General features: G+C 39.3%; 1 protein-coding gene across 10 annotated transcripts in view; it reads left to right on the forward strand.

Moving 5' to 3' along the window:
• Positions 1–714: 714 nt before the first annotated feature.
• The window catches only part of ZC3H14 (zinc finger CCCH-type containing 14), a 36,394-nt gene continuing 10,933 nt past the window's right edge, over positions 715–26,175 (forward strand). For 4 of the 10 annotated variants that reach the window (XM_019642305.1, XM_019642306.1, XM_019642308.1 and 1 more), the window contains exons 1-10: positions 715–865; positions 1,369–1,411; positions 4,786–4,900; positions 7,085–7,125; positions 8,077–8,272; positions 8,653–9,082; positions 9,629–9,789; positions 10,326–10,426; positions 12,281–12,436; positions 24,773–24,847. In XM_019642305.1, coding sequence (XP_019497850.1) covers positions 830–865; positions 1,369–1,411; positions 4,786–4,900; positions 7,085–7,125; positions 8,077–8,272; positions 8,653–9,082; positions 9,629–9,789; positions 10,326–10,426; positions 12,281–12,436; positions 24,773–24,847 — 1,354 coding nt within the window. In that variant the 5' untranslated portion in view covers positions 715–829. Of the gene's footprint in view, positions 866–1,368; positions 1,412–4,785; positions 4,901–7,084; positions 7,126–8,076; positions 8,273–8,652; positions 9,083–9,628; positions 9,790–10,325; positions 10,427–12,280; positions 12,437–24,772; positions 24,848–26,175 lie in introns of those variants that run through there. The other 6 variants (XM_019642307.1, XM_019642312.1, XM_019642314.1 and 3 more) reach the window with 6 other exon arrangements.

Raw genomic sequence — 26,175 nt, forward strand, 5'->3', positions numbered from 1 at the left:
ATTTGGGAGTGGGGTTTAGGTGAGAAATCAGGGCTGATGGACAAGTCAGTTTTTAGCGCCGAGGTAAGAGTTGTTATCCTGAGACTAAAAGAGTTCTACAAAGAAGGGGGTACAGAGAAAAAGGGGAAAAATGAGGACTAGATCTTGGGGAAAGGCCACCGATGGGTCTGGGAGAAGGAAGGCAGAACTACACCAGGGAAGTCGTGGAGTCGAACAAAGGACAATGTATAATGGTTTGGGTCTGTTGCGCAGGCTATTCCGTTTTCCCTCCAAATGTAATCATAATGCAACCGCTAGGGGGCAATCTCTATCTTACAGATAGAAAAACAGGTCTCAAGAGTTTAAACATCTAGACCAGTATCATACTAACAGTAAGTGAAGGCTGGATTCGAATTGGGATCCCACGCCAAATCCAGAGATCTTACAGCTGCACATTTAATTCATTTGTGCTTTCCAAAGAGGATAAAATGAGTCAATGAGGGCGAGGAAAGGGAAGAATGAATAGCTCTGCAGGTGCCCACAGGGGAAGACCGAAGTCAAGGCCGAGCACCGCTGCTCTTCCTGCCGCCGGCAGAGGGCGCCGCAGCGCAGGCTCCGCGGCCAGGTGAGCGCAGGCGTAGGAGCAGGCGCAGGCGCACTCCGCTCGGCTCGCACCGGCGCGCTGGGACGGTAGGGGCGGGTCACGCAGAGCGCGCAGCCAGGAGCGGCAGTGGCTGTGGCTGTGGCTGTGGCTGTGGCTGCGGCTCGGCTGCGAGCTGTGTGAGCCGGCTCCGGGCTCTGGCTAAGCGAAGCGACGTGTCGTGCTGGACTCATCGCTCGCCCCGGAGCCATGGAAATCGGCACCGAGATAAGCCGCAAGATCCGGGTGAGACCCGCGTCGGGCGGGGGCGGGAAGCCGGGCCTCGGCGGGCGCGCGGTTGTCAGGAGTAACGGGGATGGTGGGCCCGGCCTGGACGCCGCGGCCTGGTCGCCGCCCAGCGCTCCGGACCCACCGCGGGTCCGGTGAGTGGCGCCTCTTCGGCCGGACCTCCTGGGCTTGGGCGCAGACGCGGCTTCAGAGAGCGCGGTGGGCAAATGGGGCCGCAGCTAGAGAAGTAGCCGCCGGGAAACGGAAGGAGGCGTATGTAGGGGGCCCCGGAGAGCCACCCACAGCTGCGCAGTGAGCCGCTCTCGGGTCGCTGTTCGAGGGGGGCGCCATAGGGGAGGGGGCCACCGTAGGGGAGAGGGCCGTAGCGTCGCTCCGCCCCCACCCGGGCGCCGAGCGGGGCAGGAGGTTCGTGCACGGGCAAAGTTGCCTCTGCACTTTTGAGTCGGTTTGTTTTCCAAGGGCCACCTTTCTCACACGCACGTTTTTTTTCCCCCCCTCAGAGTGCCATTAAGGGAAAATTACAAGAATTAGGAGCTTATGTTGGTAAGTTGTTTTGCAGTTTTGCCTAATAGAATTTAGAGGTTGCAGCTAATTAAAATTTACCGAGTGCATTTTTCCCATCGTGCTTTGGACTTTGGAGAGACCCTTTTCTACTGTCAAATGTGATACTCCCTGGATAATTCATTGCCTTACCATCTTTTTATCGAAAGCTCCTTATGCGACTCTTTTTTTCCTCAAGCCCCCTTCTAATATGTTGTATTGAAATTGCTTGGTGTTCTCTGTTGAAGTTCCTGAAGTTATTTTTCCTGTTTGCATTTCCTCTGATCACCATTTTTCAGAATTATTTCGCATATGAATGTTTGATGCTTTCTGGCATTTGCCTCTGTCATGGTTCAGTGAGTTTTATTTTCAGACCTCTGTTTTTTCCTGTTCCTTTCTCTCTACCTCCTGACAGTAATGTGTCTTCTTTCTCTTTATTCTTTTATGGTTTATAATTTGAGCGTTTACTCTGGGCCAGGCACTCTGCTTAATCATTGTATATGCATTAGGTCATGATAATCCTCAGGAGAACACTGGAAGGTAAGTGGTAATATCCCCAGTTGTACAAGCAAGGAAACTGAGGCTTTCAGTGCTTTCTTCACCAAGCTTGAGACCTGAGTTTGTTGGGCTCCAAAGCTGGTGCCTCATATGGAAATAATAGCTATATCACTTACAACAGTGGTTCTTAAGGCATGAAAGACCCCAAGAGTCTCTGAAGTCAAAACTATTTTCATATTAATATGACAGCGTACTTGCCATTTTCACTGTGTGACACTTGGATTGTGCAAAAGCACGATCTGCCAGTACTTTACCCTGAATCAGGAAATCAAGATCTCACACCGAACTCTACGAGAAATCATATTTCTCACCATCTCTCCACTTGCAATTTAAAAAATAAAAAGCCAGTGTCACCTAAGAATGTCATTTACAAAGCAGTAAAATATATTTTTTAATTCTGGCCCTTGAATTCATCTTTTTAATATGCAGTGTGAGGAAATAGGAAGTATTCATAAAATAATTCTGTCATATGCTGAAGCATGATTGGTTGTCTTAAGGAAAAGGATTTGTGTCAGTGTTCGCGTTGAGAACTGAAGTAGCTACCCTTTTCATGGAATATCATTTTTGACTTCTAAGAAGGACTGACAAGCTAGTTACGTACACTTGGGTATTTGACATTTTCTTGAAAGTGACCAGAGGAGAAGAACTGATAGACTTTGCTGCCAATGACAAAAGTTGAGGCTTCAAATAAAAATTAAAGTTTTGGAAAATATGTGTCTGCCTCCATGAACTTGACAGCTTCTCAGTACTTCAAAGAATTTCTGATAAAATCAGTGGTGGTATTAACAAATGATTCTTTTATATTGTATAATGAAATGTATCAACATGTCAGTGGTTTGTATAGCTCAGGGAACCAGTATTTTTCAAATGACCAATGCATGATACAAAATTACACAAGGGTAAAAGATCCATTAAAAGTGCAGGATGAGGGCCGGCCGAGTGGCTCAGTTGGTTAAGAGTTAGCTTAAGAGCTTGAGCCCTGAGCAACAGGGCCGCCGGTTCGATTCCCACATGGGCCAGTGACGCTGCGCCCAAGCTGAGCTGCTGCTGAGCTTCCAACAGGTGATAGGATGGCTCAGCTGGTGAGCGCACATGCTCCTAACAACAAGACGGCCTCTTCGATGGTGGGCTGCGCCTTCCCGCAACTAAGACGGCACCTTGAGCAGAGCCACCACCTGGATGGCTCAGTGGATAGAGTGTGTGCTCTTAACAAGGCTGCTGGTTCAACTCCAGCGTGGGATGGTAGCTACGCCCACCTGCAACTAAGATTGTAACACAGCACCTTGAGCTTAGAGGCCACAAGCTGCCGACGGGCAGTCAGAGGGTGACTGGTGCCCTCCACAAGTAAGATTGAAGAACAACAGCTTGGCTGGTCCCCCTTCCCCAATTCCCCAACACTGTTCCCCTCCCCCAATTTCCCAATTTAAAACTCCACAGAAAACCTACAGTGAGAATTTTCTTAATTCTAGCAAATGAAAGCACAAACATGTTGAATCTAAATTCACTCTTACTCGTGATTCCTATCATTAGTCAAAAGTCTCACACCAAAAATTTTGAGCCTGTTAGAAACCTGGGTACGAGCTTAACAAAATTCAGTATGAATGTTCATTAGCTTGATTATGGTGTCTCCCTCCCGTCACCTTTTCCCGACCCCACCCTGTACCCTGGCAACCACTGATCTCATTTATATAAGATTTCAGAAAATGCAAAACTAACATACATTGACAGCACAGTCTATTCATTTTTGTTACATCATGAGAGAAAAATTCATGACTGCCAAAGCACTTCAACTTTTTTATTTATTGACCTTTCCTGGGTTGCTGCTGGCAGCCCATAGGAGGTACACTTTGCATAAATAAAGTACCAGGGTTATTTACTAAAATTTCCAGAAAGCAATGGGAGCCTTTTGATACTCTACAAAGAAAATAAATGACTGGCTACTTGTCCTTACTTGTATCTCGGCTCATCATATTGCACGCTTCCATCAGATAGTCTGATTTCTCTCCATTTGTAGATTGGACTTTCTCAATATATTTGTTCTTTTCTTGAACTGGATTTTTAATATTTCTCCTTGAAACAAATGTCTGATAGTTCTGAAATGAACCTTTCTTCCTACCTAGAAATATGAGTATTTGAGGAATTAAAGGAATTTCTGTGTGTGTCTGTGTAGGAGTTCCTGATAAATGGCTTTTGCTTCCTTACCGTCTTTCTTTGGTCATTTTTGGTGGTGTTGATTTTGTTCTCAGACCTCACCCTCATGAGCACTGTGTAGGAGGGTATTAGGCTAAAACAATGAGTTGAAATTATTTAATTTTAAGATTGAAAATTTTAAATCAAGTGGGGTTTTTAGGTGGTTTTAGTTTATTTCACGTTGCTGTAAGTTTGTTACCCTGAGTAATTGAAATCCAGCTTTGCGAAGGATAAAGGTGTTTTGAGAATTGAGTATCATTTTGAAACAAACACTAAATAAAACTCAGTTATTCTTGAGGAATGTCCCTATGCTTTCTGGAGGCTTCTCTGAAATTAATGAGCTTTATTAAGGCACAAGGAAATGAGTACACTCTCAAATATGGTACTATTAATTGGTACTAGTTTTGTAAGTATCCGTTATTTTTTCCATTTCCCATCCTAGTAATTGAAATACGTAATAGAAGGAAGAGGGGGGGGGGAGAAAGCTGTATTTTCTTGCCCAATGTAGTTCAAGTAGAGCTGAGATATTCTTAAATCTACATCGATATTTTCAAGCAAATCAGCTTTAAGTAGAAGAAAATATTGAGGAAAACATAAAAAAGTTTTTATATACTTTTCCTTTTAAATAGATGAAGAACTTCCTGATTACATTATGGTGATGGTGGCCAACAAGAAAAGTCAGGAGCAAATGACAGAGGACCTGTCCCTATTTCTAGGGAACAACACAATTCGATTCACCGTATGGTATGTTTCTGAATGTTTATCCCTTAGACCAAAGCTTGGCACAAGTCAGAGTAGCTATTCTGTCTGAAAAGAGGCCGTTGACAGGAGAGTGAGATTCAGTGTGGAGAGGCAGGTTGTGAGTGATGACAGCGCAGCCTCTGGAGCCAGATTGCCAAGGTGGAATCCTGAATCTGCCTCTTGCCTTGGTTTCTCCATTTGTAAAATGGGAATAGTAAATCACCTTTACAGGATGCTGTGAGGATTAAATGAGCTAATACATGTAATGTGTTTACAGCTGTGCCTGGCCCATAGCAAGTCCTTAGTACATGTTAACTGTAATTACTATGTTTCTTTTGTAAACCTCTACATCTTATTACTTTCCTCTAACCAAAACCATTTGCAGATATTTTTTGGACTGGGTTGACTTCCCAAATTGCTTTCTCCAATGAGTTAACTCTTAGGGGCCAAGGTTTTTTGACAATATTTCAAATTATTTCTTAAATGTTTAGAACTTTAAAATAGGTAACTTTATGTTCAAATGTAAATTAATATTATTAACTTTTTCAAACCACATACTTGTTTAGTTAGAATACTGACAGCGTAAGATTCAGTTTAAGAAGGCAGGCCAGGTTCTGGTACCAGGTTTGAGGTAAACCGAGGGCTGGATAAGGTTAATGATGTGGCTGAGACTAGCAGAAACTCATCAGAGCCCTCATGCTGGGAACCACCAGTTACAGCACAAGTTGGTGATGGAACAAAAGGTGAGTGAGCTGAGCGTCTTAATTTGAATGGCAAGATTCAAATTAATGGGGGGGGGGGGAGTAGGAGGCACTGAGGAGGGGAAGGAAACTTGTTCACTTCCTACCTTTAAACCAAAAGTTTGTCTTTGAAAGTGTTTTTGTCTCAGCAGCTAAATGTATACTTTACAACTCTTGTGGAGCTTTCTTAAAATTCACGCAGAATTCTTTATATTGCACAATTTTGAACAACATGGAGTACATTGGTCAGTCAAATGTTTTGGTCCATAAACTGCTGCAGCGTGGGTGACCTAAACCACTTGTTACAGATTGTTCCCAGAATTTACCCAAGAAAAGAGATGGTGTTTTGACTGAGGAAATTACCATTCTCATGAGTACTGTTTTAAAGCCTCCAGTAGTCCTGGTATTTGTTTCATGCACGTTTTTATGACCTGATTTCTGGTTCAACCTTTGGATCACTTTGGGTTTGACTCCCACTAATAGAATATGGGAGATTGACTTAGTAGATCCTTTCTCAGATAATGATAGAATGCATTAGACAAATTTCTTACATAAACAGACTACTAACAGAATCTGAATTTAAAATTAAATTAATTCAACTTTCTCACTTGCCATGAATTCAGTTCTTTAACATGTACTGATGATGCGAGTGGTGGTGTCTCTGTTTTGGTAATTTGCCTTCCTAAGTTAAATGTTCCTTGACACCAACCTCAGACTATTCTGATTCTTTGGAGCCCTGAAATAATTGTGTCCTAGGGGACAGTGGCATGTGACTTGGTTCTGGGAGAAACTTAATGAGCTATTTCTGGTGCTTCAGGAGGCATGGCCTCTTGGAAGGATTGTAAGCAAATTTGTCTTGTGTGTAACTACTAAAATAGGTTATATCACAAACAAGGTTGTAGTCTTGCTTGTTTACAGCATTAGTTTCGTATTAATAGTTAAAGTGAAGTGATATAGTTTATTTTGAGATTTTTAAGTTTTTTCACCTCAGAATTAAGTTATTTCAGAAACGATATAAGTAGATAAATTTAAATTGTACTTAAACAGTTGTCATAGTAAGCTATATTACATGTTTGTGATATTTATACTTTTTACTATAACTTACATTGAGTCTTTAATCCTTATGAAACACAGTGACATTCTTTGTAGACAAGACTCTGTGGTCATATCATATCCTTGCCCTCATTTTCACAGAGACTAGATATTGAAAATAGTGATGAACAAATAGGATTTTTGATTGGCTTTTACCAGTCATGTAAACCCTTTTATTAAAATGTGAAACTTAAAAATTAATTTTAATACTATTTATCCATTAAGTACCATTTAGTATCATTTGTCAGTATGTATCTGAAGATCGATTCTATAATGTCATGTAATTTAGTGACAATTGAAATAAGTCTTTCTTGATTAAAAGGAAGCTTTAAACTTTTTTTGTTTTTTATTTTAGGCTTCATGGTGTACTAGATAAACTTCGCTCTGTTACAACTGGTAAGAGTCATAAAAAATTTTTTTTTTTAACTTGCTATAGCATGATTTTTAAAAAAAAATTTTTTCTTAAGATTTTATTAGGGAATTGGGGAAGGGGAACAGTGCTGGGGAATTGGGGAAGGGGAACAGACAAGTTGCTGTCGTTTTTGTTCTTCAGTCTAGTTGTGGAGGACGTTGCTTCACTGGCCCATGTTGATATTATCATTGTGCTCTTCCCTGGTGAGGCAGATCTGTCACTGGCCTCTGGACGGCCGCTCACCGTGGCTCTTGGCAGCTCACACCGACTGCCGGCCGCTCATGCTGGCTGCCAGCCACACACGGTAACTTATGGCAGCCCACTGCAGGAGGAGCTGCAGCCCATGCCGTCACTGGCGACTCATGGCAGCCCAGCTCCAGGTCAAGCTGTTGTTCACCATCTTAGCTGTAGAGGGCGCAGTGTCACTGGCCCTCATGTGGGATCCGAACCGGGGCCCTGCTGCTCAGAGCTGGCATCCCAAGCCAGCTCTTAACCAACGCACCACTCGGCTGGCCCTAATGGTTTTCTTTCTAAAGTCGAACTATTGTGGGGTGGGGGACATAAATTTGTAAACAGTAGTTCATTTGAACTTCTTTAGGAAGCACATATTTTGTGAATGTAAGAGCACTAAATTTAATACAATTCAAAGATAATTTAAAGAAGGGAAGGAGGCCATGCAATTTAGCCTAAGGAAATAATTATAGAAGTGTGCAACAATTTAGTCTCAAGGATGTTTTAATATTTTATAATTGAAAATTACTTAAAAGTCCAGTAATAATAGATTGAATAAATTATCATATTACTATGTATGGAATAACATTCAGCCATTAAAAATATTGTGGAAGAATATGTATTGCTTTAAAATTGGTGATGAAGAAGGGGAAGGGTCAAAGTAAGAAAAATCATTTAAAAGGATCATATGTTTTTCTCTCCAGACCCCTCTAGTCTAAAGTCTTCTGATACCAACATTTTTGATACTAACGTGCCTTCCAACAAGAGCAGTTTCAGTCGGGGAGATGAGAGAAGGCACGAAGCTGCAGTGCTACCACTTGCAGTTTCTAGCACTAGATCTGAAAAAAGAGATTCCAGAGTTTCTGCAAGTTCACAGGAGCAAAAAACCACTAATGTCAGGTAAGAGTCCTGTGTAGACCTGCCCTGGGCAGGTGGGTATGTATGTGACATTTTCATTAGCTTTTATATTTTTAAATTGCATTGACAGAAATTTTTGGAAATAGGTGGTCATGAGTAATTATTTTAGCAAAATAAAGGATAAGACCAAAGTATGATTATCTTTTATCTCAAATTTAGTAAATCAAAGTTTTTAAAAAATGCAATTTCAAAGTAGATTTTAATGGAATACGTAAAGGGAGTATTCAAACTTTTTCATTACAATTTAAGTAAATATTTGACTATTTGAAGATACTGCTCTAAGTTGGTTGTAACATGGTGTGTGTGTGTGTGTGTGTGTGTGTGTGTGTGTGTGTGTGTGTGTGTGTGTGTGTGTTTAATAGACAGACTTATGACGATGGAGCTGCAACCCGATTAATGTCAACAGTGAAACCTCTGAGGGAGCCAGCACCCTCGGAAGATGTGATTGATATTAAGCCGGAACCAGATGATCTCATTGATGAAGACCTCAATTTTGTGCAGGAGAATCCCTTATCTCAGAAAAAACCTACAGTGACACTTACATATGGTTCAGCTCGTCCTTCTATTGAAATTTATCGACCACCTGCAAGTCGAACTGCAGATAGCGGGGCTCATTTAAACAGGTTGCAGTTTCAACAGCAGCAAAACAGTATTCATGTTAGCAAGCAACTCGATATACAGAACAGCCGAGTATATGAAACAGGACGTTTGTGTGAACCAGAAGTGCTTAACAGTTTAGAAGAGACTTACAGTCCCTTCTTCAGAAACAACTCAGAAAAAATGAGTATTGAGGTTTGTATTTACTTTTAAACTTTGGCTTATTAGGCTGAAAATCAGCAGTTCTTCATACTAAATAGCATGTGAAATAACTAACCACATATTGCAAGTTTATTTTAAACTGATTTCTGTGCTACTCAACATATAATATATTCAGATTTTTTTCTACATGACTGGCTTCTACAGATACTTTACATCTTGTTTACTTTTCTGGGATGCCAACATGTGAGATAGTTTTAACTTTACCTTATAGTTTTTGGGGGACTTTAGGTGAATTTTAGATTTTTCATGGCAGTTACTAGTAAAGAACTGAGGAACTCCGCTTTATTAGTTCCCTCAGCAGTGCTATATGCTACTGTTTATAAATGAATGTAAAGCACTAGTTTTTATTTTAGCTGAAGGTTGGCTATTAGGGATAATATTCATATTTTTATAAGAAGCTAGGAAAGAGGCCATGAATTCTTACTATGATTGACTTTTACTTAAAAAGAAAAAAAAATTCTGTGATAGAATTTTGTTATTTTTTTTGAGACTAGGTAAGTGTGAATTATCTGATTGCAGGAAGAAAACTTTCGGAAGAGAAAGTTGCCTATGGTAAGTTCAGTTGTTAAAGTAAAAAAATTCAATCATGATGGAGAAGAGGAGGAGGAAGATGAAGATTGTGGGTCCCGAACAGGAAGCATCTCCAGCAGTGTGTCAGTGCCAGCAAAGCCTGAAAGGAGGTACCTGGACATGTCTAGATTAACCTTTAAATGCTCAATGGAGTCTTCTGGGTTTCTTGAAGAGGATACCATGAAAATAAAAATTCAGTAGCATGTAAGACTTTTCCATTGGTTTTTTTTTTTTTTTTTTTTTTTAGCTGACCATCCTGCCACCTGTTAACAGCTCAGCGGCAGCTCAGCTCGGGCCGGGAGTTGAACTGGCGACCCCGTTGCTCAGAGCTCGCACTCTTGAGCGAGCTCATAATCATCTGAGCCACTCTGCCGGCCCTCCATTGGTTTTTGAGAAACATATTAATGAAAGAGAAATTGCGCTTAAAATTGGAGAAATTGCAGAGAATATTAAAAACTAATATGGGTATAACAGTTGGTCAGATTCATTATTTTAAAAAGTTACAATGGTCCAGTATAGTTGGCATTTTCTAAAAACTACAGCTAGGCTGTTCAAAACGTAAGAGAAGGCTTAGTAAAAAGGCATAATAGATGGCTAGCACATAACTCAAATCTATAATTAAAATATTTTTCTTAACTTTTTTTAGACCTTCACTTCCACCTTCTAAACAGGCTAACAAGAATCTGATTTTGAAGGCTATATCAGAAGCTCAAGAATCTGTAACAAAAACAACTAACTATTCTACAGGTAATTTAAATGAATTATGTTTTCATTAAGTAAGGGGTTTCTGTACCTTGAGTAAGCTAGAAATGATTGCTCTTTTAAGTTGTGGTAAAATAAAGATACCTGCCAGATGTCAAGACCAAGATGAGGGTCAGAGAAGAATGGTTTTAAAAGGAGATTGGACTAGTTTGAGAAACTTTCCCAACTGTCAGTGGAATTTAGGTCTTTGGGTAACTGTAATGCCTTTTACCCTTTTCCAGTGTGTGAAATCTATAATAAAAATTTTAAAGGGAGGGCCAGCCGAGTGGCGCGATGGTTAAGAACTGGCTTGGGATGCTAGAGGGCCCCGGTTCGGATCCCACATATGAGGGCCAGTGACACTGCCCTCCACAGCTAAGATGCTGAACAACAGCTCAACCTGGAGCTGGGCTGCCGTGAGTCGCCGGCGATGGCGTAGGCTGCAGCCCCTGTGGCAGTGGGTTGCCATGGGCTACCGTGTGTAGCCAGCAGCCAGCGTGAGCGGCCAGCAGCCGCAGTGAGCGGCCGTCCAGAAGCCGGCGACTGATCTGCCTCGCCCGGGAAGAGCGCAATGATGGTGCCAACTTGGGCCAGTGAAGCAACGTCCTCCACAACTAGACTGAAGAACAAATCAACAGCAACTTATCTGTTCCCCTTCCCCCAATTCCCCAATAAAAATCTTTAAAAAAAAAAAAAATTTTTTTTAAAGGGAGTTTTGGTAAAAGATGGGACTTTCGTATTCATAGCATTATAGTCAACATTAGATATGAATTCATCGTGTGAAAGGGAACAAAATTAAAATACTAAGAGGCTGAAGTTAGAAAAATTTGTCTAGTGTATGAACAGGTTGGTTTCTTTCAGTGGAACCTGTTAATTGACTATAAGGCAGAGAATTGACTCATTCCTGCCCTAATCCTAGAAGTACAATCATTTTATGGAAGAATATAAAAGTGTTACATGTTCTTAAAACAAAGGAGATGAGTCGTCTATAATCTGGTTATACAGAAAGCTTATTCTGAAATGCAAACCACACGATGGGTGCCATATTGCTATTCTGTCTGTACTCTGTGCCCCATTTTGCAGAGCCAGTGTGTAAAAGTTACCAATAAGCTGTAATGATTACCCACTTTAAATTTTTTTATTGTTGCTGCAGATTTGATGACTGCTCCTTTAGCATTGTTCTGCTTTTCCATTGCATCTCTCTCTCTGACCCTTTCCTAAAGTGAAGTAAACTGTAAGCTCTAAACTTTTGATCCTGATAGTCATCTGTCCCCCTGCTTCCCCTCATCCCTCACTTAACCTTTGCACATAAAATTAAACAGGCTTTGGTGTGTAGGATAAGGATTATCAGGCAAAGGCCTGCACTTCAACGATTCGTCTATTTATATTCCCTTTTTGGTCTATCAGCAATATTGAGTGGAACGATGAGGAATTTAGAGAATTGTGTTCACTGTGACCTTGTAATTTCTCGCTTTTATAATAGTTGAAAATTGCCCAAGTTGTTTAAGAAAAAGCATTGAAATTCTTTGTTTACCTAGGTTATTGAAATTACAAGTTGTTACAGTATCACGAAACAGCTGCATTTTGTTAAAAATGAATACATACATGCTTCATTGCATATATGGCATGTGGTTTAAAATGTATAGATAATTGTTTACATACAAACAGGATCTAAGTCAGGTATCTGTCTCTTGAGAATATTGAAAAAAAAAAAAATGAGGTGGTACCTATGAACCGTTTCAAACACCTCACATGTTCTAAACCCCAGGAGGCAGTTAGTTATGTGTAATGACATATTCACTGTTGAGTTTTGATGTGTTGCTGCATTTGCATTTTCATCTCTTGCTTTTTATATAAAAGTCTCTCAGAAACAGACACTTCCAGTTGCTCCCCGAACTCGAACTTCTCAAGAAGAACTGCTGGCAGAGTCGGTACAGGGGCAAAGCAGAACACCTAGAATAAGTCCGCCTATTAAAGAAGAGGAAACAAAAGGAGATAATATAGAAAAACTTCAAGGTAATAACTTAATGATATTTCAATCTCTGTTACACTTTTCTTCACGAGGCGTTCAGTGTTTTCCAGAGGGTGTTTATGAAATTTTATGCTATGAGAAAAGCACTCATTAGATCCAAAAATATAATAAGGGACAATAAGGAATCTATACCTACATCTTTCAGAATTTTAAAAAACTTTTTATGGAAATTTTTAATGTTCAGAAGTGGAAAGAATAATGCAATGAATTTCCATGAATTCAGTCACCCAGCCTTAATGTTACCAGCATTTTGCTGATCTTTAGAAAGTGCCTTCTTCAAGACAGGTTATCCACAGTATAGTTTCCTTCTTTCTGTTCATCCTGTCTGTCACGTCCCGCACCCCCGTGACAAGGGCCATGGGAAGCGAGAGGGGCGACGCAGAGTGAAAGAGCACAGGAGACAGAGATAAGGCTCAAGCGGGACCAGGAGTATCAGCCTCGTGGACTGAGCCCCCAATCGGGTCTTCGCATGGCTTTTATTGAGAAAATTTCAAAGGAAGTGAAACAGAATGACTCAAAGATCCGTGTGCTACGTGCCATAAGGCTGTTTTCCATTAACCAGCTTCCATTGTGCTCCAACATGCACTATGCCTTCACACAGCCTGCACAACCCCCAGGAGAGCACCATTCTGCCGCATCCTATACAAACAAAGGGAGATGACCGATATTCCACCGGGTCTCAGCGTTAGAGGAAGCTTTACCGATATCATTCCACCATATCATTCCACGGGGTTTCAGTGTTCTGAGACACTTCCTCAGGACCTCGTTAGGTCAGGGGTTAGTGGTTGGGGGTGGGGGGGCACGGTTGTGGAGGTAGCTGTAAGGCAACACCTATCCAGCCTGTTCTCTCAACCCTGCATCCCCAGCTTCTGCACAAACACTGTCCATCTGAAGTGGGACTGATTGTGGGACTCTGTGAGAGCATTTATAGTGTCTCCCCCACCCTTGTTATGGTCCATGACTGATGACATCAGCTTGGCCTTTGGGCAGCTTTGTTATCTGGCCCCTAGGTCTGCTCAGCCCTTCCCCCACTGCTCTCCACCCTATTCTTTCTGTTCTCATCAGGAAAGATTCTGGTTTCTTCTGTTTGTCTTCTAAGACCTGAATTTTAAAATCCCACTGAAACTGTATGCTTACTGTGTTATTTCTAACTTATACTTTTCCAGTGCTGAGATACATTTTTTTCATTCCTCTTCAACTGTGTCCTTTATTTTTATTTATTTATTTATTTTTTGTAGCTGAGCCATCCTGCCACCTGTTGGCAGCTCATCAGCAGCTCAGCTTGGGCCGGGCATCAAACTGCTGTTGCTCAGAGCTCGCACTCTCGAGCGAGCAAGCTCTTAACCAACTGAGCCACTCGGCCAGCCCTCAACTGTGTCCTTTAAATTGTTCCAGGTTCATTTAACATTTGCTTGTTTTATGATGCCTTGTGAATCCATCCTGTATTTCTCTCTTCATATTCTCTTTTAAAAAGAAACAGTTTTGCCTGTCAGCATTATGTGCAACTCGAATAAATGATGGACCTAGTACGGGGAAACCCCCAAACAGCCAATAGGGACTAACTGGAAGGTGTTAAGTGGTTCAGTTTGTGAAGAGCAGCTGGAAACTGGGATTTGTGCTCCACTAAAAGTAGGAATTGCAGTGGATTGAAGTCCATCAAACAGGTTTATGTCTGTGATTTCAGGGTAATAGTTTTAAAAAGTAAACCCTTAATTGGTCATCTTCTGGAGAATAATAGATACTAATTCATTGTCTTGAAAACCAGATAAATAATAAAATAATTGAACATTTATGCTGTCTTTTCTTTAATAATGGTACTACTGGTACAAGTGGTACAGGAGTTAGCACCTATTTTTGTAAATAAAGTTTTATTGGAACCAAGCATACTCATTCATTCATTTATGTATTGCCTATGGCTACTTTTGTACTACAACCACAGAATTGAATAGTTGGAACAGACCATGTAGTCCACACAACCTAAAACAGAAGACGTTTGCCAATTCTTGTTGTAGATGAGGGAAGCATCTTTTAAAGTCATTCTGACTAGTAGGTAAAAACAAAATGATAGACTTACAGAGGGTTTTTTTGCAACTAAAAATGAATTGATGAATCTAGGCACTCATCATTAATGGCTACTAACACATTTTGTTAAAAGTGAAAAAGTCATTTTGTGCCTCCCAATGAAAGAATAAAACACTACCTTAGTCTTGCCAGAGGATTTGAACCCAAGTGATCAAACCTCTGATCCTCCAGTCATCTTGCAGGAAGTACCAACGCCAGAGAACTGTGTTGGTTGAGCTGTACCATGAGTGCAGCAGGCGAAGTACAGTCTCAGGACACTGTATAAGTCAAACAGCCAAGACTTCTAGATTAAAAGACAAAGTAAAAGGGGCAAAATGAAACTCTAGTGTCTAGGGGTGCATGCTTGTGTGGTAAAACCACAAAGAAACTGGGCTATTTCTATGAAAGGCAATGTGGTTACTGGAGAGGACTGATTGGGATGGAGCTCAGGAAGAGGCTTCGGGGTGGCTGGCATGGTTCTGTTTTCTTGACCTGGGTGGTAGTGTTTTACCTTATAAAAATTCACTAAGCTATTACTTGTTTTGTGTGGTTTTCTATATCATTTTGTTTTAAAGTAAAAGGTTAAAAAATTGAAATGGTATTAAGTACCTCTTTTGATGAGAACTATTACTACTCTTACTGGATTAATTAGACCCTAAGTGCAAGGTAACACTGCAAACAGCCTTTAGTTAATGTGCTTACTCACCGCTTTACAGCTTTGTCTGTGACAGGTTTTTTAAAATTTAGATACGCACATGTATTGGCATGAGTTGTTGATAGTGTTCTCTCATCTCTCCAGCCTCTGTATTTTCACTAGCCTACCAACCTCGCAATATTTGTTTTTTTCTTTTTGTCTGGGATTAGTCTGTCACCAGAAGCTTTTTGGTCAGGCTTTTCAAAGACGTAGTAACAGTAATTCTGGCTTTATTGATTCTCTTTTGGTGTCATTGTTTTCTGTTTCATAGTTTCTGCTCTTATTTTTAATATATCCATTTTTTAATTTTTCAAATGTATACATTTAAGCTGTAAATTTCTCTTGATGTGACAATATTACTGCATATCATAAATGTTGATACATTACTTTATTCATTATCATTCTAAGTATCTTTAATTCCCATTAAGATCTTCATCTTTGACCCATGAGTTATTTGGAAGTGTTTTGAATTTACAGTGTGGAGGTTTTGTTTTTGTCTTTTAATCTTTTTTTATACTCTTTATTGCTTTGTGGTCAAATAATGTGATATATACAATACATATTCTTTGAACTATTAAGACTTAAGACAGTGGATTTTTGTACATCATCCATGTACATTTTGGAAGAAATTGTTGGCTTGAAATTTTTGTGTTTAGTCGATAAAGCTCTGCAGTGAAGATGTTCAAATCTTGACTGTGCTGAGTTCTTGGTCTGCTTGAGCTACCAGTAATTGAAAGAAGTTCTTGAGACTGTCCATCAAGGTGGCAAAGTTATCTCAATTTCTCTATGCTTCTATCAATTTTTGCTTCATTTATTTTGAGGCTTTTAAACTAGGTGCATACATATTTAAATTTGTTACATATTCCTGATGGATTGAGTGTTTTATCTTTAACCCTCTTTATCACATGATGCTTTTATCTTAATGTCAGTTTTTTCTGATTTTAATATTGTCTGTTAGTATTTGCCTCATATCTCTGTTTTCCATGCCTTTGTTTTCTGTCTTCCCTGTCCTTATGCTTTGGGCATTTTTATCTCTTAAATGTCATAAAGCTAGGTTACTGGTTTTTTAATCCAATCTGGGTTTGTCTTTAAATGGAGACTTTATTTTATTTATTTATTTATTTATTTATTTATTTTTAAGTGGAGACTTTAAAGCATTCACATTTATTAGAACTGTTGACGTAGTTGGACTTAGTTTCTGTCATCTTTTTTGGTTTTTAGTTGCTTATTTCCTGTTCCTTTGCCTTTTTTTAAGATACATTAATTACTGTTGTTGATCGCTCCAGCTGTGCATTTTTTTTACTAGTTTAAATTTACACTATTTCTGTTCTTTTAGTGGTTACCATTGAAATTTTATCAAGCAAATTGAACTGACTGTTGCAGAAGTTAATATTCTGACCCCATTCCCAGACAGTAAAAGGACATTAGGATACCTTAGAACCAGTCTTTATCTTCCTGACTTATGTTTCTAATGTTTCATTTTGGTCTTTTTTTAAAAATGCATAAATTGGGCACTGTTATATTGTCTTACCCAATGTTTGTTCAGATATACCTGTGTTTATCACTTTTTGTTCTCACTTCTCTTGAATGGTATTTGGGGATTGTTATTTTACAATATTTTGACGTGTTTTCTTTGGATAGTATATTCTTCGGATATTTATTTAGAACAGGTCTGTTGGTAAATTTCCCGAGAGCCCTTTTATCTGTAAACATTTTTGTTTCTCCTTGTTCTTGTGCAGTAGATTTGCTGGATACCCATATCTAGGTTATCAGTAGTTATTTGCTCTCAGCACCTTGTATATACTATTCCATTGCCTTCTTGCTTCCATGGTTGTTGAGTGAACTCCTGTCATTCTAATTGTCTGTTGTTCCTTTGTAGGTGATCTGTCCTTTCTCTGGCTGCTTTCAAGATCTTCTCTTTGTCTTTGATGTTCTGCAGTTTCACTACGATGTGTCTAGGCGTGGATTTCCTTTTATTTTTTCTATTTGGTATATGTTGTATAAAAAAATTTAAAATAAAAGATTTTACATTATGAAATATGTGCTCACCGTAGAAAATTTGGAAAAACAATCATTGTAATAATACCAGCTGCTAGATTAGAAAATAATCAAATAGTATAGAAAAATTTAAAATAAAAAGCACTGGTGCTCCCCAGAGACCTCTGCTTTAAATGCTTCCATTTATGACTGACTAATTTTCTCTATGTCTGTAATAATATGCTTATACGACTTTTTTAATTCACCAATTGTAGATGGTATCTTTTGATTTCTTGCTACAGTATATCAGGATCTAACTCACATTTTTTCCTGCCTCCAAGCCCATATAGTAAAATCACTATTTTTTAGTTCATTTATTGATTACTTTTATTTTTAAGAATTACAATTAAATATCTATTTTCTTGCCTAATCAACTATATTTACTATGTTTTGACTCCCAAAACATAAAGATATTTATGTCCTTCTTTAATTCTTACATACCTTTTCTCACTCCCACCTTCTAAATTTTGTCATCTGATGATTGAATTTCCATTTTGTTCTGTTTTTGTAGTTAGGACTACCATTCTTTGTAGGTTGACTAAAAAGTTGAGAACAAATAAGCATTTACAGGAAGACTGTATAAATATTACTCATTACAGGGCAAATTAATATATTGTCATATAATTGTTTAGGGATTCCCTAGAGTTTGATTTTTCCCCTTTTGTACAGTTTTTTGTTTTCACTTAGGTTCTTATTTTAGTCTCCCTTCTTGCATTGCCTATCTGTATTATAGCCTAAGGGTCTGTCATTTTTTACTGCTAAATCTTTGGGTTCCCTTTTTTTCTTAGGTACTTTCTCCTAGATAGAAACTCTCCTCTTTGGCTTAGCTGACTGATTGCTCTCTCGGTCGGCTTCAAGGCTGTCTAGGTCAGCTTGAAGGAATTACTCCTCCTATGAGTTTACTCTGCATTTCCTGGGTCCCACTTTGTCTTCTCAGTATATTCTTATATTTTGTCACCACGTCATGAAGAAACTTCAAAAGTATGGCAGGTAAATTTTCTTGAGTGCTTAGAAATCTAGAGATATCCTTGTACTTGATTAATAGTTTGGCTAGTTATAGAATTCTTAAGTTGAAATTATTTTCCTCAAAATTTTGAAGGCACGGCTTTATTATTTTGAGGCTTCTCTGTTTATGTTGAGAAGTTGGTTACCTATCCTTATTCCATTATAGAACACCTGGGGTTTTTTCCTCTGGAAATTTTTAGTACTTTCTGTGTTCTTGATGTCTGAAATTGACTGTGATAAGTCTAGGTGCTAGTTAGTCACTTTTGGGCTGGATACTGTATGTACCCTTTTAATTTGAAAACCTATGCTTTCTGTCTTGGAAATTCTCCTAATATTATTTTTTTTAAAAAATTGTTCTCTGTTTTTATTGTTCTCCGCTTTTGAAAACTCTGCCAGTTAGACAATACACTTCCTGCTTTGATTTTTTTTTTTAATCTCTTATCTTTTCTCTCTTTTTGGACTTGATATTGTTATACTCTGGAATTTTTCTTGACTTTATTTTCAGTCCCCCATGTTTTTATTTAGGAAAACATGTTTTTAAATTTCTGCGAACTCTTTCTTGTTCTGTTTTTCATAGTATCTTGTTTTGTGGATCTAGTATCATTTCATACGTGTCTGAAAAACATAGAGGATTTTTTTAAAGAATTCTCTTTTGTCCCCTAATTGGTGGTTTCCTTTAGTCAGTTTTTGCTTGCTTGCTTTTGTCCTTTGATTTGCAGCTCTTTTCAACAATGTCTGGAGACACGTGCTTCCTAGTTGAAGAAAAGGCACTACAAAGTCTTACCTGCAGTTGTGGTGTGGGCTGAGCTTTACTGTGGACAGGTTTTGTTTTTTGTTTTTTTGTTTTTAGATTTTTTTTTATTGGAGAATTGGGGGGATGGGAACAGTGCTGGGGAATTGGGGGAAGGGGAACAGACAAGTTGCTGTCGTTTTGTTCTTCAATCTAGTTGTGGAGGATGTTGTTTCACTGGCCCAAGTTGGCACCATCATTGCGCTCTTCCCGGGCAAGGCACATCAGTCGCCGGCTTCTGGACGGCCGCTCACTGCAGACAGGTTTTGTTTTAAATAAAGCAGATAAAAAGGTTTAGTTGGCCTTGGAATTGCAGCATTTCCCTAGGAGTGCTTATAATTCCCACTGGCTATCTGGATTCTCCCCAGATAATTCGCTTTGTTTCTTTAGAAAAGAACCCTCTTTTAAAAATTTTAAAGTTTTATCTTTTAAATGTCTGTGGCTGTACCATTTCCAAACCTTGTTTTCTGTTTCATGTCCTTTGTAGTTTTCTTTGCTCATTGCTCCATCTTCTCACAGTTGGACTTCCCTTTGTTCCTTTCTTCCAGATCATCTCAGCACTGCCAACACCCAAAGTTACATCTCTAACCTGAACCTTGCACCTGAATTCTTAATTCTTATCCAGATGCTTACTCTACATTTCTTCTTGGATGTATAATCATTTGAAACTTTTCTAAAACCTAACCACTAACAATCTTTCCCTCCAGTCTGTTCTTCATGTATTTATTTATTGCCTGCCCCATACACCCGCTCTTCCTTATTTTAGTTAATGGCAGCTCTACCTTTCTAGTTGCTCAGGCCAGAAACCTAGTGCTGTTTGTCTTTCTTTCAAACTTATGGCCATTCTTTTTTCCTCTCCTTTCTCCCTTCTTTCCCTCTCTTGCCTCCCTCCCCTCTTCCACATTTAGCAATTCCTGTCCACTTCTACCTTCAGAATATACTAAAACTCACTAATCCCTTGTTTTACCCTGCCTCTACTATCCTAGTCTGAACTGACTCCATGATTTGCCTTGATTTTTGGAATAGGTTCTTACTGGTCTGCCTGCTTTCACACTTGCCCTCCTACAGTCTATTCCACACAGCAGCAGAGTTATCCTTTTGAACTGTACATTAGAACACTTAGAACATGCCACTCCTGCTCCAAACCCTCTGGTGGCTCCCCATTACATCCAAGTAAAAGACAAAGTTCTCTCATTTCGTCACCTGCTACCCTCTACCTCCCTCCACTTGTTCTCCGTTTTAGTCCCTAGACATACCAGGTGTGTTTATCAGAGCGTTAAAAGAAGAGCATGTCTGAGATGCTTTTGCTCTCTCTCCCTGAAATACTTTCTTCTAGGCATCCACATAGTTCGCTCAAAAGCCATCTCTCTCAAGCCTTCCCCAGCCCCTGGCCCCACACTCCCTAGCCCACTTTTCTAAGCTATTTTTCTCCAGAGCGCTTACTACCATATATTTTCATAATTCAGATACGTATTTTTATCTAGACTCAGGACTTGAAATATGTATCATCAACATACAATACGTTACATTTTAACAAATATTTTGCTTGTTTGTTTGTCTTTGAGGTCCATCTCTTTCCCCTCCCCACCAGAATACAAGCCATCTGACCAGGGGTTTGTGTTTGTTGTTCACGGCTTTTGTTGAGTGCCCAGAGCAGTGCCTGGCACATAGTAGGAGCTCAGTAAACATTTGTGTCACTCCTGCCTTGCGTTTCACTTGCAGTTTCTCCAGGTCTCATTTGTGGCGTTTCTGCTCTGCCTCACAGCCTTTATTTGTCTGTATATTTTGTTTCCCAGAGGTGGTTGAAGCCACATCTGCTGTGATCACCTCCCTAACTCCCATCTTTAAATCAGTGACCTCCATATTTCTGACCATAGTTTTTTTGTATACTAAAATCACTTTTCACTGTGTACACTCCATATATGTATTTACATACATATACATGCTATTATTAGTGTATGTGTTAGAACATGTAAAAATACCACTCAGAGGAAGATGGATATAATAAATATTTTTATAATAGAAATTCCTGGTGCTTTCTACACCTCAGTGGATAATCTTAGAAACCCAGTTTGGAATCCACTGCTGTATGTTAAAGATTTCTGCCCGTTTTAAGTTCTTCATTTTTATGGGCTCTCCAGAAGGAGAGACTAAATCCATTTGCTTAGTATATCATGTTGAACTGGAAGCACTGTGAAAGTCTTAGTAAAGAGTTTTTATATTCAGAGAAAACAAGGAAAATCCCCCCATCGTTCTGCCCACTGTTGTCCTCAGAGGTAAGCAGTGCACTTCAAACCTGTTCGGTGTGTATCTGGCGGCGCCTTGGCATTTTTTCATATATATGTACATGTGCACCTGTCTGTATAAAGATTATACTATACGTATGGTAATATGCATGCACATATATGTACATGTAAGATAGGAATTACACCACATGGATTTCTCTGTGATACGTTTTATTCCACTTAGTGTTACATGGAGAGAAGTATAACAAATAGTGATTAAGAATTCATAGATGCAGGGAGCCCAACTGCTTGGGTGTTCATCCAGACTCTGCTACTTACTAGCTGACATGAATGTTCTATGCTTTAGTTAAAATACGGAAACTCCCTCTGATGCTGGATATTTACATTGGAATCTTTGCTTATTCTGCACTCTAAAGTTGGGCTGGGCACCATGGGTGATAACAGGAAGCGTCACATGGGCTCTTTTTAGGCCCTTGGTCTGCTTTTCTCATTGAAGTTGTTTGCTATCCTCTAGTGAACCAGTTGGTTTGCCACTGTGGCTGAGCTGTGCTGCCTTCCTAATGGTTACTGTAGTTGTTATCCATCAGCTAGTGCTCTTAAAAAATTTTGTATGAATCCAAAGCTTTGTCAATTTTGAAAATTATTTTTATCCAAAGATTTTTCAAGAATTAGATTAATTTACAGATACAGTGGAGAAGTGAATAAAGATTCTTATATAAATTTAAGCACTTTTTCTTTTGTTATTGTGAGCAATATCTATTTAATTCGGACACCAAAAGCTACAATTCTTTGTAAGAATTATTCTTTTGGAGAAGCTGTGGGGAATCGTGTCTGCCGTCTTGCATCTTCTTTTGTACAACTTATTTGTTACTTGGTGAGTAAATCAGTAAAAATGACCTTTCTCAAACTAAAACCATGGAAAGACATTCTGTGTTCATGGATTGGAAGATTTTAATATTTTTAAGTTGGTGGTACTCCCAAACTGACCTATGAATTTAATTCAGTCTGTTAAAATTCCTGCTGGCTTTTTTGCAGAAATTGACAAATTGTTCCTAAAATTCATATGGAAATGAAGACCTAGAATAGCCAAAACTATTGAATATAAAGTTGGAGGACTTACATTGCCCAATTTCAAAACTGACTACACAGCTACAGTAATCAAGACTGGTTCTTGACTTGCATAAGGGTATAATATAGACTAGTGGAATCAAATTGAGAATCCAGAAATGAACCAGTACATTTAGGATCAGTGGATTTTCAACAGGTATGCCAAGACAATTCAGTGGGGAAAGAACAGTCTTCAACAAATTGTGCTGTACAACCAGATATCCACATGCAAAAGAATGAAGTTGGACTCTTGCCTTACACCACCATATATAAATATTAACTCAAAATGGATCAGAGACCTAAATGTAAGAGCTAAAATTACAGAATTCTTAGGAGAAAAAATAGGTATAAATCTAAATGAGCTTGGTTTAGACAGCCAGTGGTTTCTTAGACACCAAAAGCATAAGCAAACCAACAGTAGATACGTTGGACTTTATCAAAGTTTAAAATTTTTGTATTTCAAAGGATACTATCAAGAAAATGAAAAGACAACCCACAGATTGGGAGAAGAATCACCTATCTAATGACAGTCTAGTATCAAACCAAGACCAAGTCCTCATTTCTCCCATCTTTAAAATTCTCATCATATCATTGCAGTTGAATTCCGTTATTACCATGTATATTTTTAAAGAGATTTGTCTGTGATCATGGGTCCAGTTACCCTCCCTGCTCTCGCCCTACAAAAGAAACGCCAGATATTGTCCTATGCCACTATTAAGGGTAAATGAAACTGAAGATACTAGATAAAACAGTTTAATCTGAAGCTTAAAATTTATGGTTTAATAGATGAAGAGACAAAGTTTACTAAATTCACATCCTATTCTGGTATAAAGTACTTAATGTTGTTACATTGCTTCATTTAGGCTTCAGATCTTCAGTACTCCTTGTGAGGTAAATAGAAAATTCTTTTGTGTCATGAATTTTCAGCCAATCAGAAGCCAGAATTCTTTTGTATGTAATAATAGGATTTATTGTTCAGAGAGGAGCTATAAGTGGACTTTACTTTTGAGTTTTGACTCCAGAAATGTACAGCCCTGTCTTTTTAATTTCAGGTTTTTAAATGTTATTCTTAATACTTCTTGAAATAACGGCCTTAATCAGTACTTTTACTTTTGATGGAACAATTTAATGGGCTGTGAAAGAAAAATTACAAAATATTAAGAGGGAGATAGAATTTTATGAAAATGTCTTCAAGGTTTCCATCACCATCTCTACCAGTTTTCTTCTCACCTGGGCCAGTTGACTTAGGTTCTGTAACAAGTTCATCTTGTTCACTGAGTGAGCTGGACAATATTTCCCATCTTTTAAGGAAAATATCAGCTGATGTCAATGAAATTAAAGGAATGAAAGCAACAGTTTTGACAGCGGAAGCAAATCTTTTTGACCTAAATGTTAGAATGTCACAGAATGAAGCAAAAATTTGTTCTTTGGAGGTTAAAATGAATGAATATTCAGCATCAACATCTGTATGCAACAGAGAGTTTGATGGTCTTCAAGAGGAAGTAGATTTTGAATCACAGGCAAGGACTGCGGGTGTAAAAATTGGTTTCCTTAGAAACATGGAGAAAGGTAAATTAATAATATGTGAGATATCTTCTAGATACCCATGGGACTGTATCTTTTCATGTAACTTGACTAGTTCTCATACAAAGGCAGCAAGTCACAAAGAACTTGAATTTTTCATGGACTTTTAATGACAAAATAGGACTCTACGTGATTTAACTCAAAGCGCTTACTGTCAAATTGAGATAGAGAAAATCAGTTTTGTGTCAGCTTTGTTTTCTGCATTGTAACCATGAGGAAATTGTGAACCTGTTTTAGAGATAATAAGTACTCTAGCTGAGTGCTTTTTTCATGCTTTGGCAAGACCTGGACTGCAGCATTTAGTGTCGTACTTGTTCAGTGTTCTCTTTGTATCCATCCAATCTCATAGTCTTTCGAGAACTTGGACCAGATAACTCGGGAGTGTTTCATTTTGCAATTGCAGGGGTGAGAGCCCAGGTGATAGGGGGGATGCTTTTTATGTTGATCCTGCAGTTGGCTGTTGCTTGTCTCACGCGGTGCAAACTTTGGGTCCATGTAGCACCACCTCCAGGCTTTTACCCTTTATCTCCAGGCTTTACCTCCAGTCCAGGAAAATTGGCCTCCAGGGGGACAACCCGAGTGTTCTGCATTGCTGTTTTTGGTTTAACCCTGAGTACTGTTCTTTTCATCTTACAGACTTTTGGTCTATAAACATTGTTAAATTGCATTGTTGCAGCTTTATTTTTAAGACTTCTAATTAAGAACTCAGAAAGGCTATTTGGGGCTTACTTTCTGGAAAGCACATATGCTAGTATTGTTTTTCACGCTTAGTAAAGTTTTAAAATTTTTATTCTAGGAACTCAACAGAGGCAGCTGTTATCCCGACTGCAGATTGATCCAGTCATGGCAGAAACTCTACAGCTCAGTCAAGGTTGGTAATCTTAAATTTTCGTTGTAATCTGTCATTTTTCAGTTGCTATTTACATTCCTTACACCTCATTTAATGTGTCTCTTAGATCCTGCCCTAAGATGTTGTATTTAGATCTGTGAAATTATTTTTGGGCCAGGAGATAAGATCTGCATTTTCATCATTTTATATGGTGTTTTTATTTCTTGCCTTGTCCAGAAACTTGCTTCCTTTGTTGCCATTTCATCTGGTCCCTGCAGCCTGTTGGCTACCACTCCCTGCTCCTGGAAGGACCTGAGTCCCTCCCCTCCTCTCCGCTCCTCTCCACCCATCTTTTGCCATTGCCCTGAGCTGCTGTAGTTCCTCTGGCCTATTTCACCTTGTCCTCACTTTTACTTCACTTTAAAATCGATCGTCAGGCATGCACCTAGAACTTAGTGTTCTTAGAGCCACTGGAACTTAATTGTTTGCCTGCTCCCCCACCCCCAGCACACAGACGCACATACCATGGCTGCTTCAGGACCGGGGCTAGTGCCATATTTTTCTGTTTTCAGTGTCCAGCCCCTGCCAGATGTGTGTGCAACCCCTAATAAATATCTGCTGAACAGGTGAAGGGAGCCATTGCATAACGACGATCTTAAATTCAGAAATTTTCTTTTAACCTGCTTCCTTCTGTTTCCCCTAAACCTTCCCGTTGGTGGAAGCTCTGGTCGGCTAACCCCTCCTTGTCATCTCCTAACTGAGTTTCCTTCCCCTCAGTCAGGACTCCACAGTCCACAGCTGTATCTCCCTGACCCTCCACGGCCTTCAGTCTCAGAAAGATGTGCTCGTCCCCCTGAGGGGTCCCTCCCACCCCGCTGCCAGATGATGACCGCTGTGCTTTTGCCACGCTCATGTAGCTTTAGTCTTTGCCTCCCTCTGGCTTCTCTCTTCTACCTATAAAAGTGTCAGACATTCTCCATTCTTGATTTCGCCCTCTCGTCTCCCAACATCTCATCCTGCTTTCTACGTAAGGGTATTTTCTTTCACAATGTTTGACAGCTAGACTGTGTATGTTGTATCCGTTTCTTCAGCTCTTGCACATACTTTTTGTTTTCTTTGGTTTTTATTTTTATCCATTGTGCACATACAGCTTGAAGCATCAAGTGGTCCTCCAAGGCTTATGAATGACTACCTCCTGTGCTTACCTTCTGTCATGTCCTTTTGTTCCTGAGAGCCCCTTTATTTGTGTATATTGCACCCCCCCCCTTTTTTTAAACATACTGGTTTTGTTTCATGTATGCACTACTTTTTATTTCTCTGAGGATATTAAAGGTAGTTTTAGATATTTTTCCCCCCTCATTCCAAATGAC

This window comes from Hipposideros armiger, unplaced genomic scaffold (assembly GCF_001890085.2).
Source record: "Hipposideros armiger isolate ML-2016 unplaced genomic scaffold, ASM189008v1 scaffold_67, whole genome shotgun sequence".
NCBI classification, from domain to species: domain Eukaryota; kingdom Metazoa; phylum Chordata; class Mammalia; order Chiroptera; family Hipposideridae; genus Hipposideros; species Hipposideros armiger.